General features: G+C 48.5%; 1 protein-coding gene across 1 annotated transcript in view; it reads right to left on the reverse strand.

The window, feature by feature from the left end:
• The window catches only part of TBC1D19 (TBC1 domain family member 19), a 2,127,563-nt gene that overhangs the window by 1,666,647 nt on the left and 433,541 nt on the right, over positions 1–27,375 (reverse strand). The window contains exons 3-4 of the mRNA XM_069631846.1: positions 9,654–9,699; positions 247–322 (exon numbers count right to left, since the gene is read on the reverse strand). Of these exons, the coding sequence (XP_069487947.1) occupies positions 247–322; positions 9,654–9,699 (122 nt within the window). The remainder of the gene's footprint in view (positions 1–246; positions 323–9,653; positions 9,700–27,375) is intronic.

A 27,375-nucleotide genomic window follows, 5' to 3' on the forward strand; every position in this document is an offset into this window, starting at 1 on the left:
CAAATACATTGTGCCAGTACAATTCAATTTCATTCTTTACAACAAAAACTATACTATACTCTTGACTTTGAATACAGTTATTTTGTAAACAATTGACTAAGATAATATACTATGCAAACAGAGTCCTAATGCAATTAAGAAAACCTATTTTCACACATTTTAAAATTATGTATTACTGTAGACATGAACAAAGTATTGATCTCCTCTTCATGCACATCTAAAAGATTATGATCAATGGGAACTCACCTGTGCTCGTCTCATATATGCTAATGGCTCTTTAATATGTTCGGATGGTGCAGAAGGATGACTGGGAGAAGGCAGCCTAGAGTAAAAAGTACATTTATAACATGAATTTTCTTTCACTGCTCTACATTTTTCTATAACACATTTACAATATCATCTCTAAAATAGTGTATGGCAGAATAAACGGATTATCGATGAAACAATAGGAGAACAATAATTCAATCAATATTACGTAGCAGTAATTCCTTAGGAGATGAATTTGTTCATTCCTAGAAGACACTGATGTGGCCTTTATGATTCCCTTTTCTACCCCTATACCTGACTATAACTGGTTTCATAATCAGATATTTGCAGTTGGGGTCCCTTGACCAACCTCTAATTCATTAGGAGCTTGTGGCTGTCCAGCATTCTGGGGATGTGCTGGAAGAAATGGGAGAAGACTTTTCCTTTGTGCAGCCACACCACTACATAAGGTGGGAGCAGCATCGAGAAGGGGCCACAGGAGAAATAAACAAGTTACTTCTTGTCAGTAAAATGTTTTTCTGATGAGTACTGTATTGTCCCGCAGATTACTCACACATAAACATCCCCATGAACCGCTGACTGAAAAGCAGTGGACCCAGATCTGCTCCATACTGACCAAAATACAATTGGATCTCGACCTAAGATACATGCACATGTATAGAACATGATCTACAGTGCTCCCTCCTCCCTACAAGATATCTGCTGCCCCCACAACATGCACAGACAAACTTCTACCAGAGGACCAGTTCTGGCGTGTAATAAGGAAGAAGGTCCTAGTGAACACATGTTCTGTTTTTCAATAGTGAAACCCTTTTGGGATGATGTACTGGTGAGAAAGGAACTGCTTGTGGGGAAGATCCTTCTCCAGCTTTATCGTGAGCATCTCCTAATGAGGTTTCTTTGCAACGGCCCCACAACAAGGTGTGGCTCTGTAGAGCCTTACTGATCGTGAAAAGGCTAATCCTGAAGATGTGAAAAGTCTGCACTACTGCAAAGTAGAAAGCTGGATTCAAGATTTAATAACTTGTCAGAGACATTCTACTACCAGAAAAATAGATTTCCCAAAAAACGATGAATTTATGTGGGATGTTTTTAATGGCTACAATGTTTGAAGAATTAACTTTAATATATAAGGATAACCAATTATATGGGGTGCGATGGTTGTTTTGTGTCTGTCTGCTGCAATATTTTTTTTTCCCTTGTATACTTGTGGGATTGAAAAATGGGATACAATTGCTGATAAATAGTAGTACTTTATCAGGTGTATTATTTTATAAGTATATAGATATGAAGATATGTGCCAAACTATGTTTATTGTATTTGATCATTCTTTGCAATACAAAACGTCCCCAGATAAAGGAAAAATGCCTGCGTCTTAAACGGGATGAGGATTTTGACCAATAAACCAACTGGGAACAAAGTGGCAACGTGGCACGACAGGAGTGTGGCAGCATGGTTGTTCGCTCGGAAAGGGATGCCTCAGCTCCGGCGAGAGGCACACATTCCCTTGACATCAGTTCAACCCTAATTCCTGAGACACAGAAGCAAGGACAAGGTTGATCAATTTAGAGAAAAATGACTGTCAATTAAAATTGTCTCATCCCAGTCTATAGCATGAAGGGAGATGAGAAACCAATGATCAATGTGGGAAGACAGATTAATTATGATAGAACACATTAATACAGGTAAATAACGCCTAATGGATAATGGTTTCTGAAGAGTCTGAAAACAGAAAAGACTTTACAAAAAATTCAGACTGTACAAAGGAGGTAGGCATTATTATTATTTATTATTTGTAAAGCACCACACGACCATGGGCCTCAGAGTGCTAACAAGGACAGCAATGACTAAGAAATGCTGGAGAACAGCTGGCAACTTTCAACTAATCCGTGGCTTCTATATCAAGCTACTAGTGTCTGTTAAACGTATGAACCGAAGACCATGTAACGGTTCTGTGCCTTCTGGGCCTAGAGACCCAAGCTACTCCTCACTGATGAGGCCCAACAAGGCCGAAACATGTTTGGGGATGCGTGTGGTCTCGTGCAGAAGGGATGTGACCAATCAGTTTGGGCTGGACTGCCCCTTTTGTGGTGGGGCCAAGTCTGATTTGCATATGGTCTTTTCCTTTTTGTAATGGCTTGGAATGCAAAGAACGGTGGTCTGTAGGGTTGCCCAGAGCAATGCCAGAGGTTAGGATTAATTCCAAACCTTCCAGCCATCACCTCTTTTGTTTTGTGTACTGTCCTGTAAATATCCATAAAATGACCACTTGTAATCTACACTGAAGAAGCCACTTGCCACTTGTCTAAAGATTCCAGTAGCTCTTTGTATCAATCTTTTCCACAAAGAATTATTCAATGTTATGTTGTCAGCTTACAGATGGTTTCCTTTTCCAGCATCAACCAACAAACCACTACACTGTGAAATTCATTAAATCGGGCAAAATCATATCTCAAAGATCGTTTAGAGTCCAGTCTGTGTTCCCCATTCTCTGCTTCAGAACCTTTGGATGTCAGTTCCAATTCTGGAATGGTGTGAAAGGGAGGGCAACCATTCATTCGAAAATCTTTGGCTATTTCAGGCAGCCAGCTATCAAAGCTCCTGGCCCTTGCAAGGTTGGAGGCAACATTGGTGGTTTCCAGTTTTTGGTGAAGCAGAAGGAGTTCTGGTGGCCATGAAAAAGATTGACAATCAAGACGGTATGCGTTAGAGCCCCTAGAGACATTGAAACACTGGTGCTGGGAAACGGCACAGCTTGTCTGGAGGCAGAAGTCGAGTTTCCGGTTACCAGATAATTCAGGCCTATTTCAGTAGTTACAATGCATGTAGGACCAAGCCTTTTTCAAAGTCTCCAACAGTTCATTCAGCGATCTTTGGTTGCTTGTTCCTTTACAAAGGTATCCGTCTTGTACTTATTATCAAATGTTCCGATGCACCTGGCTCTTCACGTTAGATGCAAGCATGGATGAGCAGAAAGGCTTTGCTGGAAGAGGTGATTCTCAAGATTCACAACAGAAACTGTGTCTGCCTTTGTGAGCGAAGGAATCGCTGTTGAGACGTCTGGTTCCCCTTAGGCACTGATAGAGTCTCCCCATCATGTCGATCTTGGCAAGATAAAGGCAGACCGAGTTTCTGCATTGTTCTCTTTAATTCGGAAGGCATATTCTTGATGGGACCAGTGCCCAAGCCCAACTTGTGTTGCTTGTGTTTGACCAGTAAAGTTGCAGACTTGGGTTAAATGGGGAATTTGAAAGCTGATTCCGCTTCCCATCGGAGTGGGGTGCACCCTTCTGCACCATTCGGCTTCTGCCTGGACTTTCTGTAAAGTGGGATTCCAAGCACCCATTCACTCAAACAGATATACCTGATTTTGGTGCTAACAGCCCTTGCTCTTCGACAAAGGCAGGAACTGTGACCGTATATGACTCTATTCGTATCACACTTACTCTCCCATAGAAACAAAGCATATCTGTTGAATTCAGAAATAGATTGCATACAGGGGTTATTTTTGGGAAATCCTGGGCAGAGCGGCTGTGCCACATTAAAGCTATAAACCTACAAAGTAGACTATGTAGCAAATCGTTGCAAAATAACAAACTCTAACAGGAAAGCAACATTTCTTCTTTATTACAAAAAAATCTCTTTTTATAAACGTGCTGGGGACTTTCATTAGAATAATGCTCTCCCCAAGTATTTTATGCCTTTAGGCTTTCAGAGGCTTGACTTCAACCTCTAGCTTTATGTTATGTGCCAGGTCACTGCCCAGGCATTTTCCTGGTAGTAGAAGCACAGAGAGGAGGATAGGTTCACCAGTTAGAGTATGACGATTCATGTTTTCAGTCTGCATCAGACGGTAGCCTGATTAGGGTGAAGTCTGAGATTTGAGTAGGGTGATTCCATAGAATAGCTGGCTCGATCAAGAAAGCCTGCCTCTATACGCCTTAGAGACGGAAACGAGGAGGAGAGTTTTTGGCTGTGGGTGAGCAGAGGTGTCAGAGTGACAGGTATTACACCAAAGGACCCAAGGATGGGAATGAAGTGTTTCCTTAAGGGCAACCATGTCAGAATTCTAGGAGAAGGATTCTGAAGGGGTTTTAACAGTTAATACATTTGTTAGTGATGCCCAGAGTAGTGCTGCTTGCATAGTCAAAGCAGAACTAACCAAAGGCAACAAAGTGTGTGGTGAGGAGAATTCAGATGAGGAGACAATGTTTAAAAGATCTTCAGTGGAATATGGCATGGTTAATTTGGGACTCCACAGAGCGCTCAGAGTCGAAATTAATGGCAAGAATGAATCATAGGGCAGAGAGATGGCGAAGGGCCACAGGAGATGGACCAGATCGGAATCACTGGGATGGATTTATTGCCCAAGATCAAGAGCTCTGTTTTATTCCGATTGAGCTTCAGGAAATTCCCTATCATTGAATAATTAAGTGAAAGCACGCCTTCTAGGGGGCAGGTCATCTGGGATCTCAAAGATAGGTCGCCCGATAATGAACTGTGCATCATCAGCTTAGTTATATAAAGAAAAACCAAAAAAGAGTGAATTAATAGTGGCAGGGGTTGGAGTTACACACTGAAGAAGAGCAGGCAGTGCACAGACCTCTCAAAGAAGAAAGAAGGGAATGATTTACAGTATAAAAGAAATTTGGTTAACCATTCCAAAACTTGACATGCAATGGAGTCGGCCTACCAGATTGCTATGGTTGGCAGTATTGAATGCAGCTGAAAAGTCTAGAAGAAACATCACAGCCACTCTTTCTCTATCAACCAATAATCTCTGCCACCCAGGAGGAAGATCCAGGAAGATATTAGTTGCTTCACTACAAATGTGCTCGAAAAGCTTTTCTGTGAAAGGTATATATCTGCAATCCGTGACCCAGAATGCTGAGGTATATGCTTTTCACACAGTCTATCGTTGATAGAACCTGGGATGTGACTGCACGGGTTTTATGCGGGATAAATAACCACTTTATCTGCCTGACTGAGTGTGGGTGATAAAAGCATGACCACAGCATTGATTTGGTGGTCCCATGGTTAATCCTCCGTCCATCAAATGCCCATATACTTTACCACTTTTAATGCTCCTGGCAACTGCCCATCTCTGTAAGCCATGCTTCTGGTGGAGGAAATTATTATCTCTTCTGGCCAGTTTTAGGTTGTTTCTCATCATTCATGAGTTCAGTTGTGCAAGATATCTTGTTAGGCTGGCATCTGTCTTTGTTTGATGTCATTTTGGTGACATCTGCATAGTTGTAACAGGACAAGGCTCTGTCTCTTAATGAGCCCCATGAGTGCAGCCAGGCACATGTTGAAAAGCTCAAACCTTGAAGAACACAACGTTACTAGTGGTCATCATACAGCTCAGTGGGGGGTCTGCAAAGAGGAAACAAACAATTTTCAGGTGAAAAACTCATTTTATTTAACACTTAAAAGCTTGCTCCTGGGCAAAACCTGAAACGGACAGTGTCAGAAAAGTCTACTGTCAAAGGTTCCATTAGTGACAGGATTTCTAGAAAGATTAAAAGGATCAACCTTATTCCTTCTCAATCAGTCACTTTCTGCAGGTCTCTGGATGACGTTGGGATATGACCATCTATAGTGGGTCTGAAAGTTCTTGTAGACATTGTTGGGTCTCCACTACGAGCTGCAGGTAGTAGTGGACCTTTTCTTCAAAGCTGGGACACAGTCAGCTAAGATTGTCTCCCCCAGTTTTTACATATAGCTATGAGTCAGCTCTGTCAGTTCCCACTCCAAAGTGCTTCTCTTGTCAACACTGCTCTAACCCAACTTATATCATACAAATGCTTGAGACCACACCACATGCTCATTCCTTCTCCCATCATGGGCTGCACACATTCTGATCAGGGTTTTACCCATACCCCCCCGTACAGTAGGTCAAGGCTGCCTTCTCATACCTTTCTCATCTTTCAGGCTAAAGCCTCACTGATCGCCTGGTTCAGCCTACTCCTGCAGTCTCAAACTACTCTGCTGTTTCCAACCAAATTCCTGCTCTCCTCCTTCCCCTTCCTGGTGTTCTACTCCTACTCCTTCCAGGCCCTTATGTTCCCCATTTCCCTCTGGCCTCCAACCTCCTCCAAGAAAGTCTTCCATAGCACCTCTTTCAAACTCATTCCTCTCTCTAACCTTCTCCAAATTCTTTCCTCGCTCTCCACCCTCCTCTAAATTCCTGTCTCGAGATCCCACTCAGAACACTTACACTGTTTGACTGAGACACTGGGTTGGGTTACTCTGGGGTTGTGGACACGAAAAGGCGCAGGGCAAACTGGTTCTCTTAAGTGAGGTTGATGTTCCAAGCCTTTAAAAATAGTTGGGTCTACCATCCTGGATTTTCCTCCCTTCCCCTGCACATTCCCTGACTGTTCACAGAACTAAAGTTGAGAAGGTATGGAGCAGGTATCTGGGTCTTTTAAAGAAAAGTAAGCAGTAGGAACATTTGCCTCCAGTGCACATTGTGCACGCTGGAACCTGAAGATGGTGCTAATCTGTCAGGTGGATCTGCAGCAAGTGAGCCATAAGAAATTCTGATAAGTGTCACTAGTTTGAATTTTCCAACCTCTATTGATGATGGCTGCTTGCCTCTTGGGTGTTGGGAGCATGCCAGTAAGTGTGTTGATCATGCAGGATACCATTAGGTGTTCCCTCGGCAGTACATGGATAGGTGGGCCTATAATTGTTAGGCCCTCTTTGCAGACAATCACATCCTGGGTGCGCCTCGATGAGTGCACTGCTCCTTTTAACATTTGTTTGAGGTGCAGGCTAAACATGTACAAACTCAGAGATCGGGTGCAATGTTCCTTTTCTTATTCGATCCAGATGTTGAAATCTCCTAGGACAATTAGGTTCTCATGCTTCTTCAAGAGTTTGGCAAGAGTGTCTGACTATCTCTACGAACACAGGATTGTAGGAAGGTGGTCGACATTTGAGCAAGAAGGATATATTTGCTTGGTGCTTGAGGTTCAAGAATTCTGGGATATCCATATGGAAGATGTTCTTACCCTGAGGTGGTCCTTGTGCACATTGCTGATTCCTTCTCCTCTCTCCTTCCTTAATGGCATGCAGCCACTTCACATTGCTTGGGATGGCTTTGTGTGCTATCACTGTGTAGTTATCCGACATCCATGTTTCCATTATAAAGAAGTAGGTCAGTGCCCCATTTGAAAGTAGGTTGTACATGTCTGTTTTTGCTTGGACATAGAGGAACTCATTTTAAAATAATTTGTAATTTGGCAGTGGGGAGCCGTTACGTGCCGACATACACATGAGCACCGTTGGTGCTCATTTGCATGGCCGAGTGCAAATGTGCAAGGCAAAAGGCAGAGTACCAGCATGTATGCCATGTTTTGCCGTGCACATTTGCATTCTACCGTGCACATGAGTGAACGCTGTCTACCATGCCAGCAAGATAGGCAGCATTTACAATGGTTCTCTATGCAGTCCACCTGCTTTATGTTGTCAGATAGTCAGATAGAGCGTGTAAACAGTAACAACGCAGAGCACTCCTACCATGGTTGTAATCCGAGACGTCACTTTTGCGTTCCTGTATTCCATCTCTAGGGAGGAAAGTTAGCAGTCTCCAAGGACATAGCACGATCCATATAAAGAGACAGGCAGACCTCAGCTCCTATTGCAGAACCACATGGCCTTAACAGACACTCCCCATAACTTCCACATCATGAAGTTAACAATTGAAGCTAATCATGAAAGAGGAAGAAACAAGTACAACCAGTTTAGAGGTACTGGCAAGAACCACTACACTTGAGAAAGCCACTAGAGAAGCAGCGCAGAGCCGATCATGAGAAGAAAGAAGGTGGCGAAGACCAATCAGGGATGTTATTGAGTAACCAGATGTATTATAAAAGTCCACAGTTTACTGAAGGGAACACAGTCAGGACTTCAGACGAAGAGGCAGGAGGTAGAGAGGAGCCAGAAGGGGAGAATCAGTGCCCAGAGAGGAACCTGAAAACTTGCTGAGGACACTATCTAAGACACTGTCAATGGACAGAGCTAAAGAAAGAGAACGTTAAAAGTCTGCTGAGAGCTATATGTCAGACCCTTGCAGGAGAAAGAGATAGATGAGAATAAACCTTGGCCCAAATTAATACAATATTGAATATTCCATATAACCATCTTTTGGAATCTTTATTTATATTTAAGGACCTTGTACATAACAAAAAGCAGATTGATTTACATGGGATAGACCAATCACAGTAAATGAACTTATCATACAATACATTACTGAACTTCACAAATGACATTTTGGTGTCAAATTACCAAAACCATGTTAAACTTGTGCCACTATGTTGGGGTTTGCCATCACCTTCATGGTATGCACCCCCCAGTATTACATATGGTAAGCCATATGCCTTTACGTGTTCACAATATTGATAAGGCATACTGCAACATCACTGTCCACCCACATTCCTGTCTTAATCCTCTGCCCACTCGGACCACACCAATTCATGCCTACTCCCCTTGGGCTCAACATCCTCATCCTCCAACGTCCTGCTCCACCCTCTAAATATATCACATGACATCTTACATTCCTGGGCAATGAGGACTTTTCCATGGCCCAGTCCTAGGTCTTTGTGATTTATATAGTGTTCAGCTCTTGGTCAGTATTGCATCAAGCTGTTAGGTAGGCTCTGAATTCAGCCCAAATAACTTTGAAGCAGGTCCTTAGATGAGTTAGTGTCCTGCATTTTTTTTTCATGGCTTTTACATAGGACCAGGTCTCTCGTCGAACTAGATACAGTGCATTAGCTTTCCTCCATTCCATCGCAATTCATCTTTAAGCTAGATAAATTGCCAAGTAGGCAAAATGTCTTATTGTGATATCCATAATAGATCTTTAGGCATGTTTGCATTCAATGTGACGTTAACCTTTGTGACTACCTTATCCCAATACTGCATGAATACAGAACATTCTGTAAAGCATGTGCAGAAGAATCGCTCATTACTTTTTTACATATAGGGTCATATTTAGGGTCATATTACGGAAAGATAGCATGCAACGTCAATGGTGTACTACGTTAATGTGTCCAAATCTTTTAATGAGTTAGCGTAGAGTTTGCATTCAGGGAAACTTTCTTGGTTCAACTACACGTTTCAAACCTTCAGGCGCCTTGATATTGATATTTTATTTGTATCGCGCTCGTACACAAGTGTTTCAGAGTGCGACGAGGCAAGGGAGGGGATCAATGGAGAACAGAAAACAATCTTACTAGGCCCAGCGACATTGAGAACGCGCAAGTGCATGTCTGACAAATACCCAATAAACCACCTATGGTACCAATGCCTCTTAAAGTTAAAGGATCTAAAAAAAATGTTTTTAAAATGGCCATTTGTTATGTAAAAATACTTACACACTGAGTTCACGATAAACTGCATTCTGAAGCTTTTTCTCCCATCCTAAAAACAAAACAAATAAGATTACGATATGTTACACATGAGCACATGTATTTCACTAAATACAAACAGGCAATTAATTTGCAAAGGAAATCATGCTGCTACCAGCAGACATTCACATGTACCAAGTTGATTTAAACTACAGCTTTTGTAACTATAGCTCATCCATTCTTAAAACATATGAAGCCTGTATGTTGAACCAGTGAGGGGCCATTTCTATATTAGGAGCAGTGGATATGTCCCTCTCAACATCTAATCCACAATGATCAGCATTGTTTTGGGGAAAGGATGCAGCCACTCAATTGTGAAACGCTGAACTAGAGAAGTCCTTTGTTTGTGGATTTACAAGATTCTCAAATTGGAGAAGGCATGGAGTTAACAGCCTGAGCGACTGAATACATGGAGGGGCCATGTGGGGGGATACTTTCTGCAAAATAGCAAGTACCTATAAACCAAGTCTAACAGAGAACATTCTCAATACAATCGCCGGGTTGCTCAAGGAAAATCTGGCTGTGATGGAAGCTTGGCATCAATATAGTCTTTTCTACAACTAATCTGCATTACATACAGCATGTGACTGGAGGGCCCACCTCGTTGCACAACATCTGGTGCTACCCACCCACAGTTTGAGCAGTAGGCCTTAACAAATTATACCGCCTGGGGTCAAAGGTTAACTCACTAGGAAAACATTTGAGAAAAACGACTCTGGATTTTAAGTGTTTCATACAAGACGAAGTGCCATACACCACTAACAGTTCAGCATAGCGGCAGAAGGTATTTGCAGCACCCGCGGAGCATGATATTCCCACATGGATCCATTTTTGTATGCTCAATTTTCAGGAACAGACACGACCAGATTAAAACTCTTCCATGCATTTCAGGTAAGACCTTTCAGTCAGGTACTATTTACTTAACCCACAAGGTTAGTCTGTTTTTTTAATGTTCCATTTTCACTGAGTGGTTTAATTGAACATGTGCATATGATAGCAACCTTTGAATAAAGACATCTAGGTAGTTATGCAAGATTTCTACTTGAACCTTTAAACAACCAGAGTTTCAAGAGTTTGCGATACTATGTTTTCGGCAATTACGCACCAACTAGTGTTCAGGGATCATCAGTAGGAAAAGGATGGACAACTGAAGCAGAATGGAATGTGTACTAGGAGCAACTTTATATTAAATCTAATCTGGCACCCTTTTTGTACACATTTAATGGAAAGAGAACCCAGTTTTAATGTAGTTCTGACTGCCACCTGCAATTTATGGAGGGATGCTCAGGCCTGGGAATTGTGTTCAAAATCAGCCTACGAGCAGTGCTTTCATATCTTGTCTTATCATGTTCATTCCAGCGCTTTGACAAAAATGCCATTTATACGTTTCTGCAGATTTGTGGATCTGATTAATGCATGTCACAATTACAGCGACCATATGCAGAAATCAGAGTGGCTCTCCAGTATCACAACGTGACTGCCCTACCTGCATGTTACCTTTTGGCACTTTCCAAATTAATTTTTACCCGTTTTATGGAATAGAAACGGATTAGGTATAGCAGTAGATCATACTGCTATAGCACAAGGTTAAAGTAATACACAGAAGGGTGAGGGACATAAAGTTGTTCAAATGTTGTGGGGCTTTTAAAACGTACACTTCCACCTTTTGGGAGGGAGAGGAAAAAATGGGTGCATCTGATTTGTCAAATCTGGCCACAATCATGTAGTAGTTGTAGTTAGGTAAGTTCTCCTGGCTCCAAAGGTAAGTTGCTTTATTACGTTGCTTAGTAAGTTTCATCAGGAGTTAGAAGAGCTGGACCCACTGGTGCCCACCACCCAGGCTCCATCCTTCCGACCGGCCTGGGTGGAACATCGGGGTCAGCACAACCAAAGATATTCCAACCCATGCATCCATTCCACTAATGACATCACACATTCTATCATCACTCACTCATACAAGAATACACATACAACAGTAACCCCAGGCAATAGTGCATGAAATAAGTATGTTGTGGCCCATAACCTGCCAGCCGATACAAACCGATGATATTCCAAATACCGCCTGTTTTCATCATCATTACCACCCAACTAGTAGACCTGAAGAGAAACATAGTTACTTTACTGATGAGAACGGTTTTCCGTAATTAATAATCCAATTCCATTGTTCCCAACGTGAAGGAATGGATAATAGTAGAAGTGGGAATTGGTAATGCAACAAGAAGTATTCATCGTTCAAGAAAGAGGCAAAGAGATAGCAATAGAAATTAATACACAAACGGAGACATGGACACAGACTTTGATACTTCTAAGGAGGGGAAATAATGTGCCCTACAGTGAATACAAACCTGTCAAAAACAGTGTCAGTATCGAGGCGAAGGCAAACCTAGAGCTTACTGGCCCTACAAGTAATATTTTAAAAAACAACAATCCAACGGGGCACCCTTAGTCACCATTTGTAGGTCACCAGAGGAGATATGGACAAGAAATAATTTTTGTAAACTGTCACAACCACCACCAGGTTCTACTGGGGATCAGGATCCCTCAAAAATGAACCCAAGACATTTGACCAAGCCTATGGACATTGTAAGCAAATATTTCTCTGGAGTGTTTCTAAACGCAGCCATAAACCTAGATACGCATCTCAGAGAGCAAAGACAAAAACAATATGCTGCTATCAACAGACATAGTGAGACAGTGTTCTTTCGTACACTAGTTGAGATTTTAAAGACTCCTCCCACATCACCGTAAAGGATTTAGTGTTCTCTGCAGATATTGAAATGTATAGTTGTCATTACGCATCATTCCATTCCTGCAAGCTGCATGGTACATTAGGCAGAGTTTTCCTCCATCCTTGCAGCGCACATGAACATTAATCAGTGGTTTCTGTCCACTCATGCAGTCTCAAAGTACAGAATGGTAATCATCTTTCCAGGGAATGAGGTAACCAATCATAAAGTGTAAGTGGTAAATGCAGAAGGGATTCTACTGTGCACAGACCAGCATCTGGTATTAGATGTGCAGGCAGCGATTGTGGCTCTCATGCCTGCTCAGGAGGGCGGTCATGGCCGGTAATGGCTCTCCAGACAGAGCTAAGGCAGGCCTCGAGCGAAGTGAAGGCTTCAGCTCGGGTTGTGGGTGCGAATCGTCAATCTGTCTTTCCCGGGTGCAAATGCTTATTCTGAGCCAAAGTTCTGTGCACCCTTGATTCATTTCCTGAAAGGCTGTGTTCAGGGAAACTGAATATCAACGCCCAAAGTGAATGGACAAAGTAGTTGTTGCTTGAACATCTGAATGTTGGGAAACAGAATCTAAAAAGCCACAGAGAAATGCAAAAGCATGTATTGCCTGAAACAATGAATGCTGGGAAACACTCTTAAGGCACAGAGGGAATTATTCAATGACAGAACAGCGAAACCCTCTGGTTATGAAATACTTAAGGACTTAAAACAGAGCTATGTGCACCCAAAGTGAAGACATGACCAAAAATATAATTATTTTTATTTTCTTATTTTATTGTATATGGTTATGAGAAAACCTTTACAAACAAAGAATAAAAACAAATATATACAAACTATTATTCATTTGAATTGACAAAATATATAACAACATATAAAATAACCTCCTAATATAGGAACAAAGCGGAAAAGTTAAAAAGTAAAAGAAGAAAACTTCAACAATTCCCATGCAAACCTATGCATTCCATTTAAGCAGCTGAGGGCAGAAAAAATAAAAGGAGGGGACACTACAAGCGCAGGTTAGAAAGAAGAGAGGGGAGCTACATTCAAGTAATAATGTTACTTCTTTCTAGTACCTGTACCGTCTTTATTGTCAGCGCTGTTTCATACCCTGAGATCAAAAATATGATATGCAACCCTAACAGCTAGAAGGTTTGGCAACTAAGTCTTGATGAAACCTTTACTATGCATGTGTTTTATGTCGCCCAGTTAATTACAGAGGGCCCTCTCCTATAGTATATCCTCCAAATGACTATATACAAACTCCAAAATGCCTTACCCACATATGGATTATCTTAACACTGCTGTGTTCTGAAGTTGCACGTAACTTTGTGAATAAACATGCAGGACAGGAAAGCATAAAGAAAATCCACAGTCATGGTCAATAAAGTGGCATCGCAAATGGAGCCTTATAAGAAAAGGTATACTGATGGATATTGGGAACTTTATGGGTGGCATGGACAGGGCGGAAAAGGGAGAAGCCAGCTCTAAATAAACAGGAAGACGTTGAACTATTCAACACCTCTCAGTGCGGGAACGATGTAATCCGCTAAAGCCGTCTATCCAGACTTTACAAACTAGCATTCGACAGATATCAAGAAAAAATGGTAGACTTTACAAACTAGCATTCGACAGATATCAAGACAAAATGGTATCACCCTATTATAACGCAAACCATTACTGTGAGGTCGAAAACCTCTCAAGGAAAACAACGATTAGAAACGGGGAGCTGCGTTGGGGAATACATTAAAATGGAGGGTTTGGCGGTGCTGCAGGGATCTCCCGGCTTTTTAAATAGATAACAACTCAATGTTTTCGAATCAAGGTTTTCGACCTCGCAGTAAAAAATGAATTGTTTTAACGTAGATCCCAAAAACATTTTGTGGACAATCCTCAATTCATAGATATCCACTCTGTCTGCAGGGTGGCTGTGCATGGGTTAAGAATATTACCTAAAGTTACAAACAGGATAAGGTGCAGCTAAAGCGTCATCTACAAGGAGAATCCAAAAAAATGTCCATACACTTGTGGGAGACATCGTGAATCAGAGGACTGTGGACATCTCTTTGGTTTGCAGCACGATTGAGAGAGAGGTTCGTGTTTCATGAGGCTGTAGTCCTTAATTCAATGTGTAGGGATTCCACTTTTGACATGAACTCAATCTGAGCCTACAAGAGCAACAACATGGATGCAATTAACCACCTGCAGTCTTCCTTCATGCGCTAACCTATAGTGCACAAGATAGAAAGTCACCTACCGCTGTCACCTCTTTTGTGTCTGTCTTCAAAGGCTGACTCGAAAATGCTTATGCAGTTGCCCCCACTCCTTCCGCCGCATGCTCACATGCACGCTCTCTTGCCCTCTGGACCTCCCACTTGTCACCCGCACCATCCATTGTTGGTCTTCGTTGCTTCACATCAAGTCTATGGGCCTCATCACGACTTTGGCGGTAACCCTTAAAATCGGCGGTAACGCTATTAGCGCCGATTTTTAGGGTCTGTCGGATCACGAGTCCAAATACTGCCGGCGCCATTACAGCTGGCGCAAGTACAGCCGGCTGTACAAGCGCCGGCCCTAACAGCGCCAGGAACCATTCGCGCTAAAACATCAGCAATCACAAGTCCGGCGTTGGCGCTATTAGCGCCATAAAAGCGGCGGACAATCCGCCGAAAATACCTCCAGCCACAGCAATAAGGACCCAGGTGGAACCACTGCAAATTACAGGCCTACAAAGGGCCCACCCATGCACAACACACCCTCCCCAACACCATTACACCAGCAGGAGCAGGGAGGAGACAGCAATAAGGACCCAGGTGGAACAACTGCAAATCACAGGCCTACAAAGGAACCACCCATGCACTACACACCCTCCCCAACACCATTACACCAGTAGGAGCAGGGAGGAGACAGCAATAAGGACCCAGGTGGAACCACTGCAAATCACAGGCCTACAAAGGACCCACCCATGCACTACACACCCTCCCGAACACCATTACACCAGCAGGAGCAGGGAGGAGACAGCAATAAGGACCTAGGTGGAACCACTGCAAATCACAGGCCTACAAAGGACCCACCCATGCACATCACACCCTCCCCAACACCATTACACCAGCAGGAGCAGGGAGGAGACAGCAATAAGGACCCAGGTGGAACCACTGCAAATCACAGGCCTACAAAGGACCCACCCATGCACTACACACCCTCCCCAACACAATTACACCAGCAGGAGCAGGGAGGAGACAGCAATAAGGACCCAGGTGGAACCACTGAAAATCACAGGCCTACAAAGGACCCACCCATGCACTACACACCCTCCCCAACACCATTACACCAGCAGGAGCAGGGAGGAGACAGCAATAAGGACCCAGGTGGAACCACTGCAAATCACAGGCCTACAAAGGACCCACTCATGCACTACACACCCTCCACAACACCATTCTGCCATTTGGAGCCAGGAGCCTTGATGTTGACTTCTAGCTGCTGCGTCTGAAGCTACAGAGGCCAGCCAACCAGGCCAGGGCCCTGGGAGTGCAGGGGTCAGTGGGGATGAGGATAAGGAGGAGGAGAGCAGCACCAGCAAGGCAGCCAGCCATCCCCAGGGTCAGGCCAACACCCTGGGCCCTGACTGATGGTCAGTTGGTGACAGAATATCGGCTGGACAGGGCGAACATCACCCAGTTGCTGGACACAATCCAGGGTGACATCGGCAGCCGCATAGCCACCAGCACGGCAGTACCTCCCCTAGCGAAGCTCGTGTCTGTGCTTCATTTTCTTGGGACTGGCAGCTACCAACATACCGTTGCCATGATGCATGGAATGGCCCAGTCCACATTCAGTGCCATGCTGGGGCAGGTGCTTGATGCACTGTTGAATCATGTGAACTAACACATTGCATTGCCAGCCACACAGGCACAGCTGCACCAGCTGAAGGGTCCATTCTATGCCATTGCCCAAGTCCTAAATGCAATAGCAGCCCTGGACTGCACACATGTGGCACTCGTACCAACCCAGGCACATGAGGCTGCCTACAGAAACCGTAAACAGTACCATTTCCTCAACGTGCACATGACATGTTGTCCTGACCTAAGCTTCAGCCACTGCTGTGCCCGCTACCCAGGATCCACCCACGACTCAATGGTCCTGCGCAACAGTACCCTGCCGGCGTACATGAAAATGCATTGATGGCAAATCACATGGCTACTGGGTGAGTACAAATGTATACCATAAAGCATGTCAATCCTCAACAGATGGTGCCTGTCACAGAATCCATTATTCCCAATAGGCAGAAGCATTACTGCAGCACTGTAGCATTCACATTCAAGCACCTTGCACGATAAACCTTGGACATGTCCAACACAGCAGAACACACCCATGCAGGATGTAAGACATGTGGCGGCACAGTGACATATGGAAGACCCACCACAATAAAGCCTCCTGTGTGCGTAGCACCATGGCTCCGAACACTGACACAGTACAGAATTCCCACCCTGCCCACCCGACAACAATGAGATTTCAAACCATAAGCTGGCACAACCACAAATGCACCACACATAAGTAGGCCGAGTAATGACAATGTACATCCCACGAACACTGTCCCCAAAATGGCCAGGGAAATGCATGGAGAACAGTACAGAGCAGTGATGACCAGCAAATGCAACTGTTGCCAAATGTATTTGCAATGGCACATGAGGCAGCCACTTCTGTCAAGCAGAAGTAGATGGAAGTGCCCCCTTATCCTGCGAGAAGTCAATGAGTACTGTTACATACAGATACATAGGCGTACCAATTGGAGAGTACCCCATTGATTCACTCGTACCCGTAGGACAGCACACTCCACAATGTTTTAGGGCAAATTATATAAATGGCAAAATGACACTGATGACAGAGCTCTGTACACCCACTGAACTTACCTTGTCCCCATACCGGCTTTCTCTCCCCTGCAGGTGAATCTGGATATCCCCAGTACACGTGGCCCATGACCCCTGTGCGTCACCCACACACAGCGGCGGAGCGGGCATACAACCTTGGCCATGCCCGTACACGGATCTGCGTGGACAGGGCATCTGGACTGGCGAAGGCGCGCTTCTGGTGCCTCGACCGCACGGGAGGGGCAATGATTTATGCACAAGAAAAAGTTGGCTAAATTGTACTGACATGTGCCATGCTGCACAACATCTGCTGTCGCAGAAATGTGCCACTGCCCCCTGATGCTCATGTGCATCCACCTGAGGATGGTAGTGAGGGCGATGAAGTGCCAGAAAGTGTTGCACATGCACAAACGATTGGGCTGAGGGAGGGGAGGTTGGCCAGACAGGGATTGAATGATGGATGATTTTAGAAATGGGTAATGGGTAAATCAGAAATATATCACTTCAACATTGAATTGCATCAGTAGCAATCACTACTGTCCATGCATTGTGAGTTTTTCTAACGTGATTTATTAAACATCCAACAAACCCCCCCTCCCCAGTGAACACCCAGCACACTAACCCCCCTCCCCAGTAAACACCCAGCACACTAACCCCCCTCCCCCCAGTAAACACCCAGCACACTAACCGCCCTCCCCCCAGTAAACACCCAGCACACTAACCCCCCTCACCCCAGTAAACACCCAGCACACTAACCCCCCTCCCCCCAGTGAACTACCCCCAACTGTGCAGATAGGCCCAATTGTCTCATCAGGGCAACAACAACGATGCCATGCACCACTAGGATGGATGCAGGTGCTTCCCTTTTCCGGGCCCCTCCGGTGTGCGTGCCCTTAGGTGCCGCATGGACCGGCGCCTAGGAGATGGCTCTAGGGAACCCTCCATTGGTGTGGTCGATGTGGAAGGGACAGAAGCGGTGGCCATCATGTGCTGTCGCATGAGGTTGTTTGACTCCCGTGTCTGTTCAGCAAGTGCTGAGACTGCCTCTGTCAACTCCCTCACTCGTTGGCCGAAGCCTGTCAGGGCTGCGGTACATTGTTCAACAACTCGGCGTGTACGCGCAATGTACTTGCACCCATGCCTTATTGATTGACTGACTGCCTTGATGTGCCTGCTCTGCACCTTCGCCATCGATTCAACCCTGGCCTGTTTGGCCTCAATGATGTCTAGTCGGCCCATCACTGCCGCCCCAGTGACGAAGGGCTCCACTGGTGCGTCACGTGGTGGCCTACGACCTGTGTGCTGTTGGGGAGGGGGGCTGCATGGCGACATGGCGCCAGCCTGGACTGGGCTGCCTGGCTCAGAGTGCCGGTCTTCTGGGCTCCCATAAAATGGTGTGTCCACGTCGGGCTGTGGTGTGCGGACACGACGCACAGGCACATGTCGACTTCCTGCATGCTATGTGCCTGGCGTTGGGCTTCCCTGGGGTGTGATCATCCCTCCATCCTCACTACTTCCGGGAGAGTGTTGTCCTACGGCATGATGGCCACGTGGAGGTGTTGCTCCCACGTCGGGCTCAGATGCAGACCTCTCTCCCTCAGCATTGGGGCTGTGAATGGAGGTTTGAGGTGAGCGGGTGGTCGCCTCCCTGCGGCCATGTGGCTGCCGCTGCTGTCTGGCGGGGCTGTGTTGGGGTGAAGTGGGTGTTGTCCTGGGTTGTCTCCCTTCGGTGCGGCCTCTTCGTGGGGTGCTGGTGCTGGTGGAGGCGCGGTGCTGTGGCCCCTGTGTTGGTGTGGCCTCCTCCCCATCATCCTCGTCCCGTTGGGATCGACGTGTGCCTGTGGGGTACATAGGTTGTGGTTTGAGTTCAATGCTACATGTATTTGTGTGATGCAGGTCATGCAAACAAGTGTGATCGGAGACAGTGACAATGACGCATTCAACTTGCATTCTGTTCAGTCGCCATGTGGTGCTTGTTGTGAATGTGTATGGAGGTACACTGTATGGGATTGCGTGGTTGGTGTGCACTGCGCTCTGGGTTTTGGGGGTGTGTTCATGCATACTCCAACTCTAGGTAGCTGTCCTATGCCTATGGAAGTCTATCCCCTGCCCCTGTCATTCATGCACCGCACCTACGGGGTCGTCTAGGCAGCACTAATGTTGTATGGATGTATGCCTCACTCGCTTTCATTCACTAAGGGTCACCATGTGTGGTACTTTCTGATGTATGTATTTGGGGATGGGACTCACCTGCCATTGGGTTGATGCCAGTCCCTGCCTCCGCTCCACCAATGCCCTCGATGGTTCCAACGCCGATCAGGGCTGTCATTTTCTCTTCCCAAGGTGTGAGTTCGGGTGGGGGTGGGGGTGGGCCTCCTCCAGTGGCCCTGCTTGCACTCCTGTGCTGTGACAGGATGCCACAGACTGGGAGGCGCAGGTCATTCAGGCGCTTGCGGCAAACCTCACCATCACGGGGCACGCGCCCCACAGCACTGACCCTTTGGCTGATGTTTCGCCATATTTGGGCTCTGCGCTGGCCACTTGTTTTTCGCTGCTGCAGCTCCTCGTGGTGTATCTGTGCCTCCTCCACCAGTACTCATCACTGAATTTGGGCTTCCTCACCCTGTCCAACGCAGACTTCCCCTAGTGCGCTCCTGAGACATGTTTTCGCCTTGGATCGCGTGGATGGCTTCCAGAAGCTGTGATATCCGACGGATTGTGATATCCAAGATGGCTGCCGCTTTATTTCCCGTTCCTGCGGTGACGCGTTTCCCGCGTGCTTTGAGCACGCTATGACGGTAGCGCACGGTGCGCCGGATTTAAAGGTTTGCGCTAATAGCGCTTACGCCATGGACCGGGCGCGTGCACGATAACTGGTGATCTGGCGGATTATCCGCCGGGGGCCTTGGCGTTAGTGCTAATTACGTCCGGCGGATAATCCGCCACATTTACCGCCAAAGTCGTGATCAGGCCCTATGTTTGCTAAATGAAACTTACTTGCCTTGTATGGCTAGCCTACTTAGAACCTCCTCCACATTCCGTTGCTTGTGTACCTGTTGTGGGGTTAAATGTATACTTGCTGCAAAACATTCCATTTATGTATTAGATGACTGTATCTCTTTTGCTACACTATTCTGAATCTATTGTGCTGCACTATTCTGAATCTCTTGTGCTGTACTGTTCTTGTCTTTCTTTCAGTACTATGGATCTCACCATCGAATACTGTATGGCACCCTACTCTCCCATTGCGCAAAATACTCTAACACCCTCTCACCCTCGCCGCCCATGTCCCTAGTTACCCGCTATCAAATTTTATGCTGATGTCCTCTGCTATCTCACCCTTGCTGCCAAAGTCCTCTTCACTCCTAGAATAAGGACTCTAGTGTGAGCACCACCCCTGCTCCTCAAATTCTACTGAAAACAAGCCCCTTCTCAACATGGGCACCAGTTTTGCGAGATTGAATACAGCTATCAGATATTCACTATCTCCAGGAACAATTTGCTTTTTTTTTTTAAACCTTTTTTTATTAAACAGCTTGGCAGCAGAACACAGGCGAACAATACACAAGGCAAGCACAAGGGAGGTACATTTAAAACAGTACAGGCATACAGTCAGTGCATCTAGTATGAACATTTTCCATCCAGAACGCATATAATGCGAACGCAGTGTAAGAGAGCCCTTAGCTCAGGGTAGACAACCTGCATGAGTGGGTGTATTAGTTGGGGAAATTGTATCCGGTGTCACATTTAAATCTGACATATAGGAGCCAAACATCCCTAGGCCTCGAGTGGGCTGGTTGTAGGTAGTACCACGCTTCCTCAGTGTCTGAGGCCCATGTGAGAGCCCTGAGCCATTGCGCATCCGTGGGAGGTGCGGGGCGAAGCCAACAGAGCAGAAGGAACAAGTTACTTACCTGTAACTGTTGTTCTCCAGCATGGGTCTGGCATGGATTCACATGCTCATGAATATTCCCCGTCGTCAGGCTGGGAATTCTCGGTAAAGAAAAAACCAGTATCAGTTTCGTTTCTGATCTGTCTTTCGTAGTAATAACCAATCACTGGTCTCTGCGTCATACTGACCACAGCCAATGACTGCCCTCTACCTAAGCACCGCCTCTGGCAGCCATCTTCAGATTTGGAAGCACGTGAAGTGGCAGTATGACCAAGTGAAGAGCCGCAGAGGGGTAGGCGGGAGGGTTTGCATGTGAATCCATGCCAGACCCATGCTGGAGAACAACAGTTACAGGTAAGTAACTTGTTCCTTCTCCAGCATGGGGTCTGGCATGGATTCACATGCTCATGAATAAAGAATACATAGCAGTACACACATGCACAACCACGGGAGGTGGCAAAGGCTCAACATTAAGCATCACATCAACTCAACATTAAGCATCTTACCTCCTCACCAGGCTCACCTCAGGCGAACAGGTTGCGCAGCACTGCTTGGCCGACCCTGGACTCCTCCCTGGAATCCCGGTCGACGCAGTAGAATTTCGTGAAGGTGTGCGTCGACCTCCACGTAGCAGCCCTGCATATGTCCAGCAGGGGCACACCAGATAGGAACGCCGTGGTAGCTGCGATCGCTCTGGTGGAATGGGCTCTCGGACGGCCAGGCAGCGGTCGGTTTGCCAACCGGTGACAGTACATGATACAGCCGGAGAGCCATCTGGAGATGGAAGCCTTCGAGAGAGCCTTCCCCTGATTGACAGGTCCAAAGTTCACAAAGAGTTGTGACGTCTTCCGAAAACCCTTCGTGCGGTCCACGTAGAACTTCAGCGCTCTAGCTACATCCAGCGAGTGCAAAGTCCTCTCAGCCGGCGACGAAGGCGACGGGAAGAACACAGGTAACACCAAGGGTTCGTTGAGATGGAAGTCCGACGGTACCTTGGGCATGAAGGAGGGGTGCGTCCTGAGCACTACCCTCGTGTCGTGGAAAGTCAAGTACGGGGCCTTGCAGGAAAGGGCCTGGATCTCTCCCACTCGTCGTGTGGAGGTGATGGCCACAAGAAAAGCTGTTTTCCACGATAGAAACTTCAACGGGGCCGAGTGCAGAGGCTCGAACGGAGGTCCCATGAGCTTGGTCAGCACCACGTTGAGCTCCCACGCCGGGGCCGGAGCCTTCACCGGCGGGAACGATCTGAACAGTCCCTTCATGAACTCTTTCACCAGACGATGAGACCACAAGGACGTCCGCCCCGTGGTCCTGGTGTATCGGGAGATCGCAGCAAGATGAATCTTGATGGACGCGTGTGCCAGACCAGCCTTGGCCAGCGTCAGCAGGTACGGCAGTACTTGGGGAGCCGTAATCCGTAGAGGGTTAATCTTCTGTGCATGGCACCAGACAGAGAACCTCTTCCATTTGTGTCCGTAGCATTTAAAAGTCGAGGACGCCCTGGCCTTTGCAAGAACCTCTCTGCAATCGGCCGGTATGTCGTATCCTCCAAACTCTAGCGCTGCAGGAGCCAGGCCTGCAAGTTCAGCGACTTCGGGTCGTGGTGGAGGACGGCGCCTCCTACCCTGGAGAGTAGATCCGCGTCCGCCGGCAGCTTGATCGGCGGGGACGCTGACAAGTCCAGAAGGTCCGGGAACCATATCTGCCTCGGCCACGCAGGTGCGACGAGGATCATCCTGCACCGTGACCTCTTGAGCTGGTTGACGAGCCGGATTAGCAGAGGCAATGGAGGGAACGCGTAGAGGAACAGGCCCTCCCAGGGGAACGAGAAAGCATCGCCCATGCTCCTCGTCTGGGGAAACCTGCTGGCGAACCTCCGGCACTTGGTGTTCGTCGCCGTCGCGAACAGGTCGCTCTGGGGTGTGCCCCACCGTCGGAAGAGGCGATCCACCAGATCCTGCCGTAGTTCCCACTCGTGGCACGAGCGTAGCTCCCTGCTGAGTGAGTCGGCGATGGTGTTTTTTATCCCTGCCAGATGAAACGGCACCAGAAAAATCCCTTGGGCGACGGCCCAATGCCACAGGTCCTGAGCCTCCTTGGACAGCGCTGGGGACCTGGTTCCGCCCTGTTTCCTGATGTAAAACATGGTGGTGGTGTTGTCGGTGAAGATCCTCACCACCTTGCCCTTGAGGGACGGAAGGAAAGACCTGAGGGCCCAAAACACTGCACGGAGCTCCAGGACGTTGATATGCAGGGACTTCTTCGTCGGGAGCCATAGTCCCCTTGCTTGCAAATTTTCGGTGTGCGCTCCCCACCCTTCCAGGGAGGCATCCGTGGTCACAGTCTCCTGGTGGGCTGGGGTCTGGAAGTCCATGCCCGCCGTCAGATGCGCGCGGGTGCCCCACCACCGTATCGCTCGTCGGAAACTCTCGTCGAGCTTGATCCTTTCCTCGAAGCTGCCCGTCGTCTGGATCCAGCGCGCATCCAGGAATTCTTGCAACGGGCGCATCCGGAGCCTGCACATGGGAATGAGGTAGATACAGGAAGACATCATCCCGAGGAGGGACTTGATGGACCTCACTTTGGCCGCGTCGGCCACCAACATCCGTTGCACCTTGCCCAAGATGGTCCTGGTCCTCTCCTCCGACGGGGAGGCCAGAAGAGACACTGTGTCGAGCCTCGCTCCCAGAAACAGTGCGACTTGCGCGGGCACCAGGTGGGATTTGGCGTAGTTCACGGAGAATCCCAGGTCCGTGAGGAGTTGGACGGTCCTTGCCGTGTGGACCACGGCGAGCTCCCTCGTCTTGGCGCGGATGAGCCAGTCGTCCAGGTAGGGGTAGACGTGAATCCCCTCGCGGCGCAGCTGCGCCGCCACCGGTGCGAGGCACTTGGTGAATACCCTGGGTGCCGACCGTTGTCCGAAGGGAAGGGCTTTGAACTGGTAATGACGCCCTTGGACCACGAATCTGAGGAATTTTCGGTGCCCCTTTAGGATGGGAATGTGGAAGTAGGCATCCTCCAAATCCAACGACGATAGGAAGTCTCCTTCCTCCAGCTGACCCAGGACGTGCTGGAGGGTGACCATCCGGAACTTCTGCGCCTTGATGAACTTGTTCAGACGTCGCAGGTCTAGAATGGGGCGCCATCCTCCCGTCTTCTTCTTCACGAGGAAGTATCTCGAGTAGACTCCGGAGCCCCGAAGCCTCTTTGGGACGAGTTCGATGGCGCCCTTTCTGAGCATCGCCTTTACCTCCAGGAGAAGTTGAGGGACGTGAAGTTCTTTCCTGGCCACGGGGGGGACGCGCGGGCACCTTCTTTGAAACTCGAGCGCGTGGCCCCGGGCCAGGGCGTCCAGCACCCAACGGTCGGTGGAGATGGACTCCCACACGCTGACTAAGCCCGCCAGCCGGCCTCCCACCGGGGTGCTTCGGTGGGGGCCCGACCCCACGGCCGGTTCAATCCTGCTTGGACGCGGCCTTGCCGCCTTGACCTCCTTGGCGACGACGGCGGGGTCCGCCAGACTTGCCTCGTCCTCTGTAGGCCTCTTGCGACGACGAGCGGGCCGCTTGACGGTAGGAAGCGAAACCGCCGCCGGAACCTTTGGAGGCGCCCTTGCCTCCGCCGCTCCGAAAGGGCGTCCGTCGTTGCTGCAGGACTCCAAGGGCCCGGGCCGTCTCAGTATCCGCCTTGATGGCCTGAAGGGAATCGTCCACTGTCTTGCCAAACAGGTTGTTCCCGTCGAAGGGCATGTCCAGGACTCTGGTCTGGACGTCCTGCCGGAAGTCCGTAGCTTTGAGCCATCCACGACGTCGAAGGCAAACGCCGTTGCCCAGCTGGCGGAACCCAGTGTCGGCGATGTCCGTCGCCACGGTGATGGCGTGGTCCGAGGCCACCTCACCTTCCTGCAGGATCTCCAGGGCCTCCGCCCTCTTGTCGTCCGGCAGAAAATCCAGCAGGGGAGCTATCTTGTACCAGAGCTCCCTGTCGTAGCGGGCCACGATAGCCAAGGCGTTGGCCGCTTTAATCGTCGTCGCTGCCGACGAGATGACTCTACGCCCCATAGCATCCAATTTCTTTCCCTCGCCGTCCGGCGGGGAAGTCGATGTGGAGGCCGCACCCCCCCCCCGCTTTCTTCCTGGCTGCCGCGGAGACGACGGAATCCGGGGTAGGCTGCGCCCAGAGGCATAGGGGGGCCGTGTCAGGGACCCGGTACTTCTTCTCGTACCGGTCTCTTCTAGCTGGCGTCGTGGAAGGGTTCTTGAGGAGGGAAAGGCCCTCATCCCAAATGTCGTCCAACAGAGGCACTGCGAGGACCGTCTTCCTCTTGGCCTCGCGCCGCTGATAAAGGAAGCCTTCCTTTTTCTTCTCCTCAGGGCAGAGTTGGAAAAGCTCGGAAGCCCTAGAGATCATGGAGTGGAAAGATCCGATCTCGTCGGGCGGAGAAGCCCTGGTGGGAGGCGACGACGGAATATCCTCGTCGTATGCCTCGTCGTCCGTACCCGTCGCTGCCTTGTCAGTCCCCGTATCATCCCCTCGGGTGGACGGGGAGGAGGGCTGGACGGGGCGCGACGGTTGAAAAGGAGGTGGTGGATGGATCCTTCTTTTCTTGGTAGGGGGAACACCAGAAGGTCCCGGTTCTGGATCCCCCGACGGGAGAGGTTCCTCCGTCGGTAACGGTAGCCTCGTCCTTATCTCGGAGCATAAGGACTGTATGGCCAACAAAATGGCCGCCGAGTTGTCTTGCGGCGCTGGCAGAGGGGAATCCGACGGGCGAGCAGGGGCCCCGTCGGTATCCTCGACGATGTCGTCGTCGTCACCTGCGTCGAGGTCCATTCCGACGGGCTGGCCTTGTTCCACGCCTAGGCCGTGGCTTAAGACCTCGATCAGCTCCTCTTCTGAGGTTGAGGCCGAATCTACGACGACGCCCTGCCCCCCCTTCTTCTTCCCCACGGAGGGTTTCACGGGGGTCCTATCGATGGGCACAAAAGAAGACTCCCTCCGAGGAGGCAGGGAGATTCTGGGCCCTGAGGACGCCACCACTGGTGCAGCCTCCACAGGCTGAGCCAGGGCCGCCGCGACCGTTTCGATAGAGGGCTTGGTCGGATGGATCAAGGCCTTCACCACCTTAGGTGCGCTCACCGCCTTATCCTTGAGGGAGGGGGCACTGCCACGCTCCTCCTCTGCCTTAGAGCTCGACCGGGGCCTCTCCAGGAGCTTCGCCGGGTGCTCGGCCTTCCTCTTACCCGACCCAGAGCGTTGGCTCGTGGTTGATGGTGCCGGGGAGGGTGCGCCCTGCCTGGCGCCCGTAGAGCCCGACCGTTCGGCGCTCCCGGTGCCAGCGGACTCGCGGTGCTTGGCCTTATGTTGGGCCCCCGTCGCCGGGGTGCCCTCAAAGGTCTTAGAAGACCGCTCGGATTTCTTCTTCTTCTCGCCAGACGGGCTCTTACCCTCCAGCCAGTTGGCGAGACGTTGATGACGGTCCTTCATGGTCCGTTCCGACATGTTGCCGCAAAACGCACAGTCCTTCTCCACGTGCGTTTTGTCCTCATGAAGGCAGTAAAGGCAGAAAGAGTGTTCGTCCTCCTTAAAGACGTTCTGCAGCTGGCATCCAGGGCAGACCCTGAACAGCTTTCCGGGCGTCGAGCTTCCCTTCTCCTGGGCCATCTCCGAGACCGGGCCTGAGAAGCTTCTGGAGTCCTCCGAAGCGTAGCTCGATGAAATCTTCACCCTTGAGGGGCACAGACGAATCCGACACGGGTCCCCGTTGATCGGATGTAGGATCGGTGGAGCTTGAGGCTCTTTTGACCGAAAGAATCGAAGTTTTTGTGAAAAAGCGCGAAAAAATAGCACTAACGCTCGAGAGCAATAGCACGAGGATCCCAACACATGAACGTGCGGTAAAAATCTGAAGATGGCTGCCAGAGGCGGTGCTTAGGTAGAGGGCAGTCATTGGCTGTGGTCAGTATGACGCAGAGACCAGTGATTGGTTATTACTACGAAAGACAGATCAGAAACGAAACTGATACTGGTTTTTTCTTTACCGAGGATTCCCAGCCTGACGACGGGGAATATTCATGAGCATGTGAATCCATGCCAGACCCCATGCTGGAGAATGGCTCGTACCGCTAGGAGCATGCAAAGGCCAGCCAGTTTTTTGGAATTTCGGGGTAGCCCTGGAAAGCCATGGAATAGGC

The sequence above is a fragment of the Ambystoma mexicanum genome, chromosome 6q (genome assembly GCF_040938575.1).
Source record: "Ambystoma mexicanum isolate Mex_15411 chromosome 6q, UKY_AmexF1_1, whole genome shotgun sequence".
In the NCBI taxonomy this organism is placed as follows: domain Eukaryota; kingdom Metazoa; phylum Chordata; class Amphibia; order Caudata; family Ambystomatidae; genus Ambystoma; species Ambystoma mexicanum.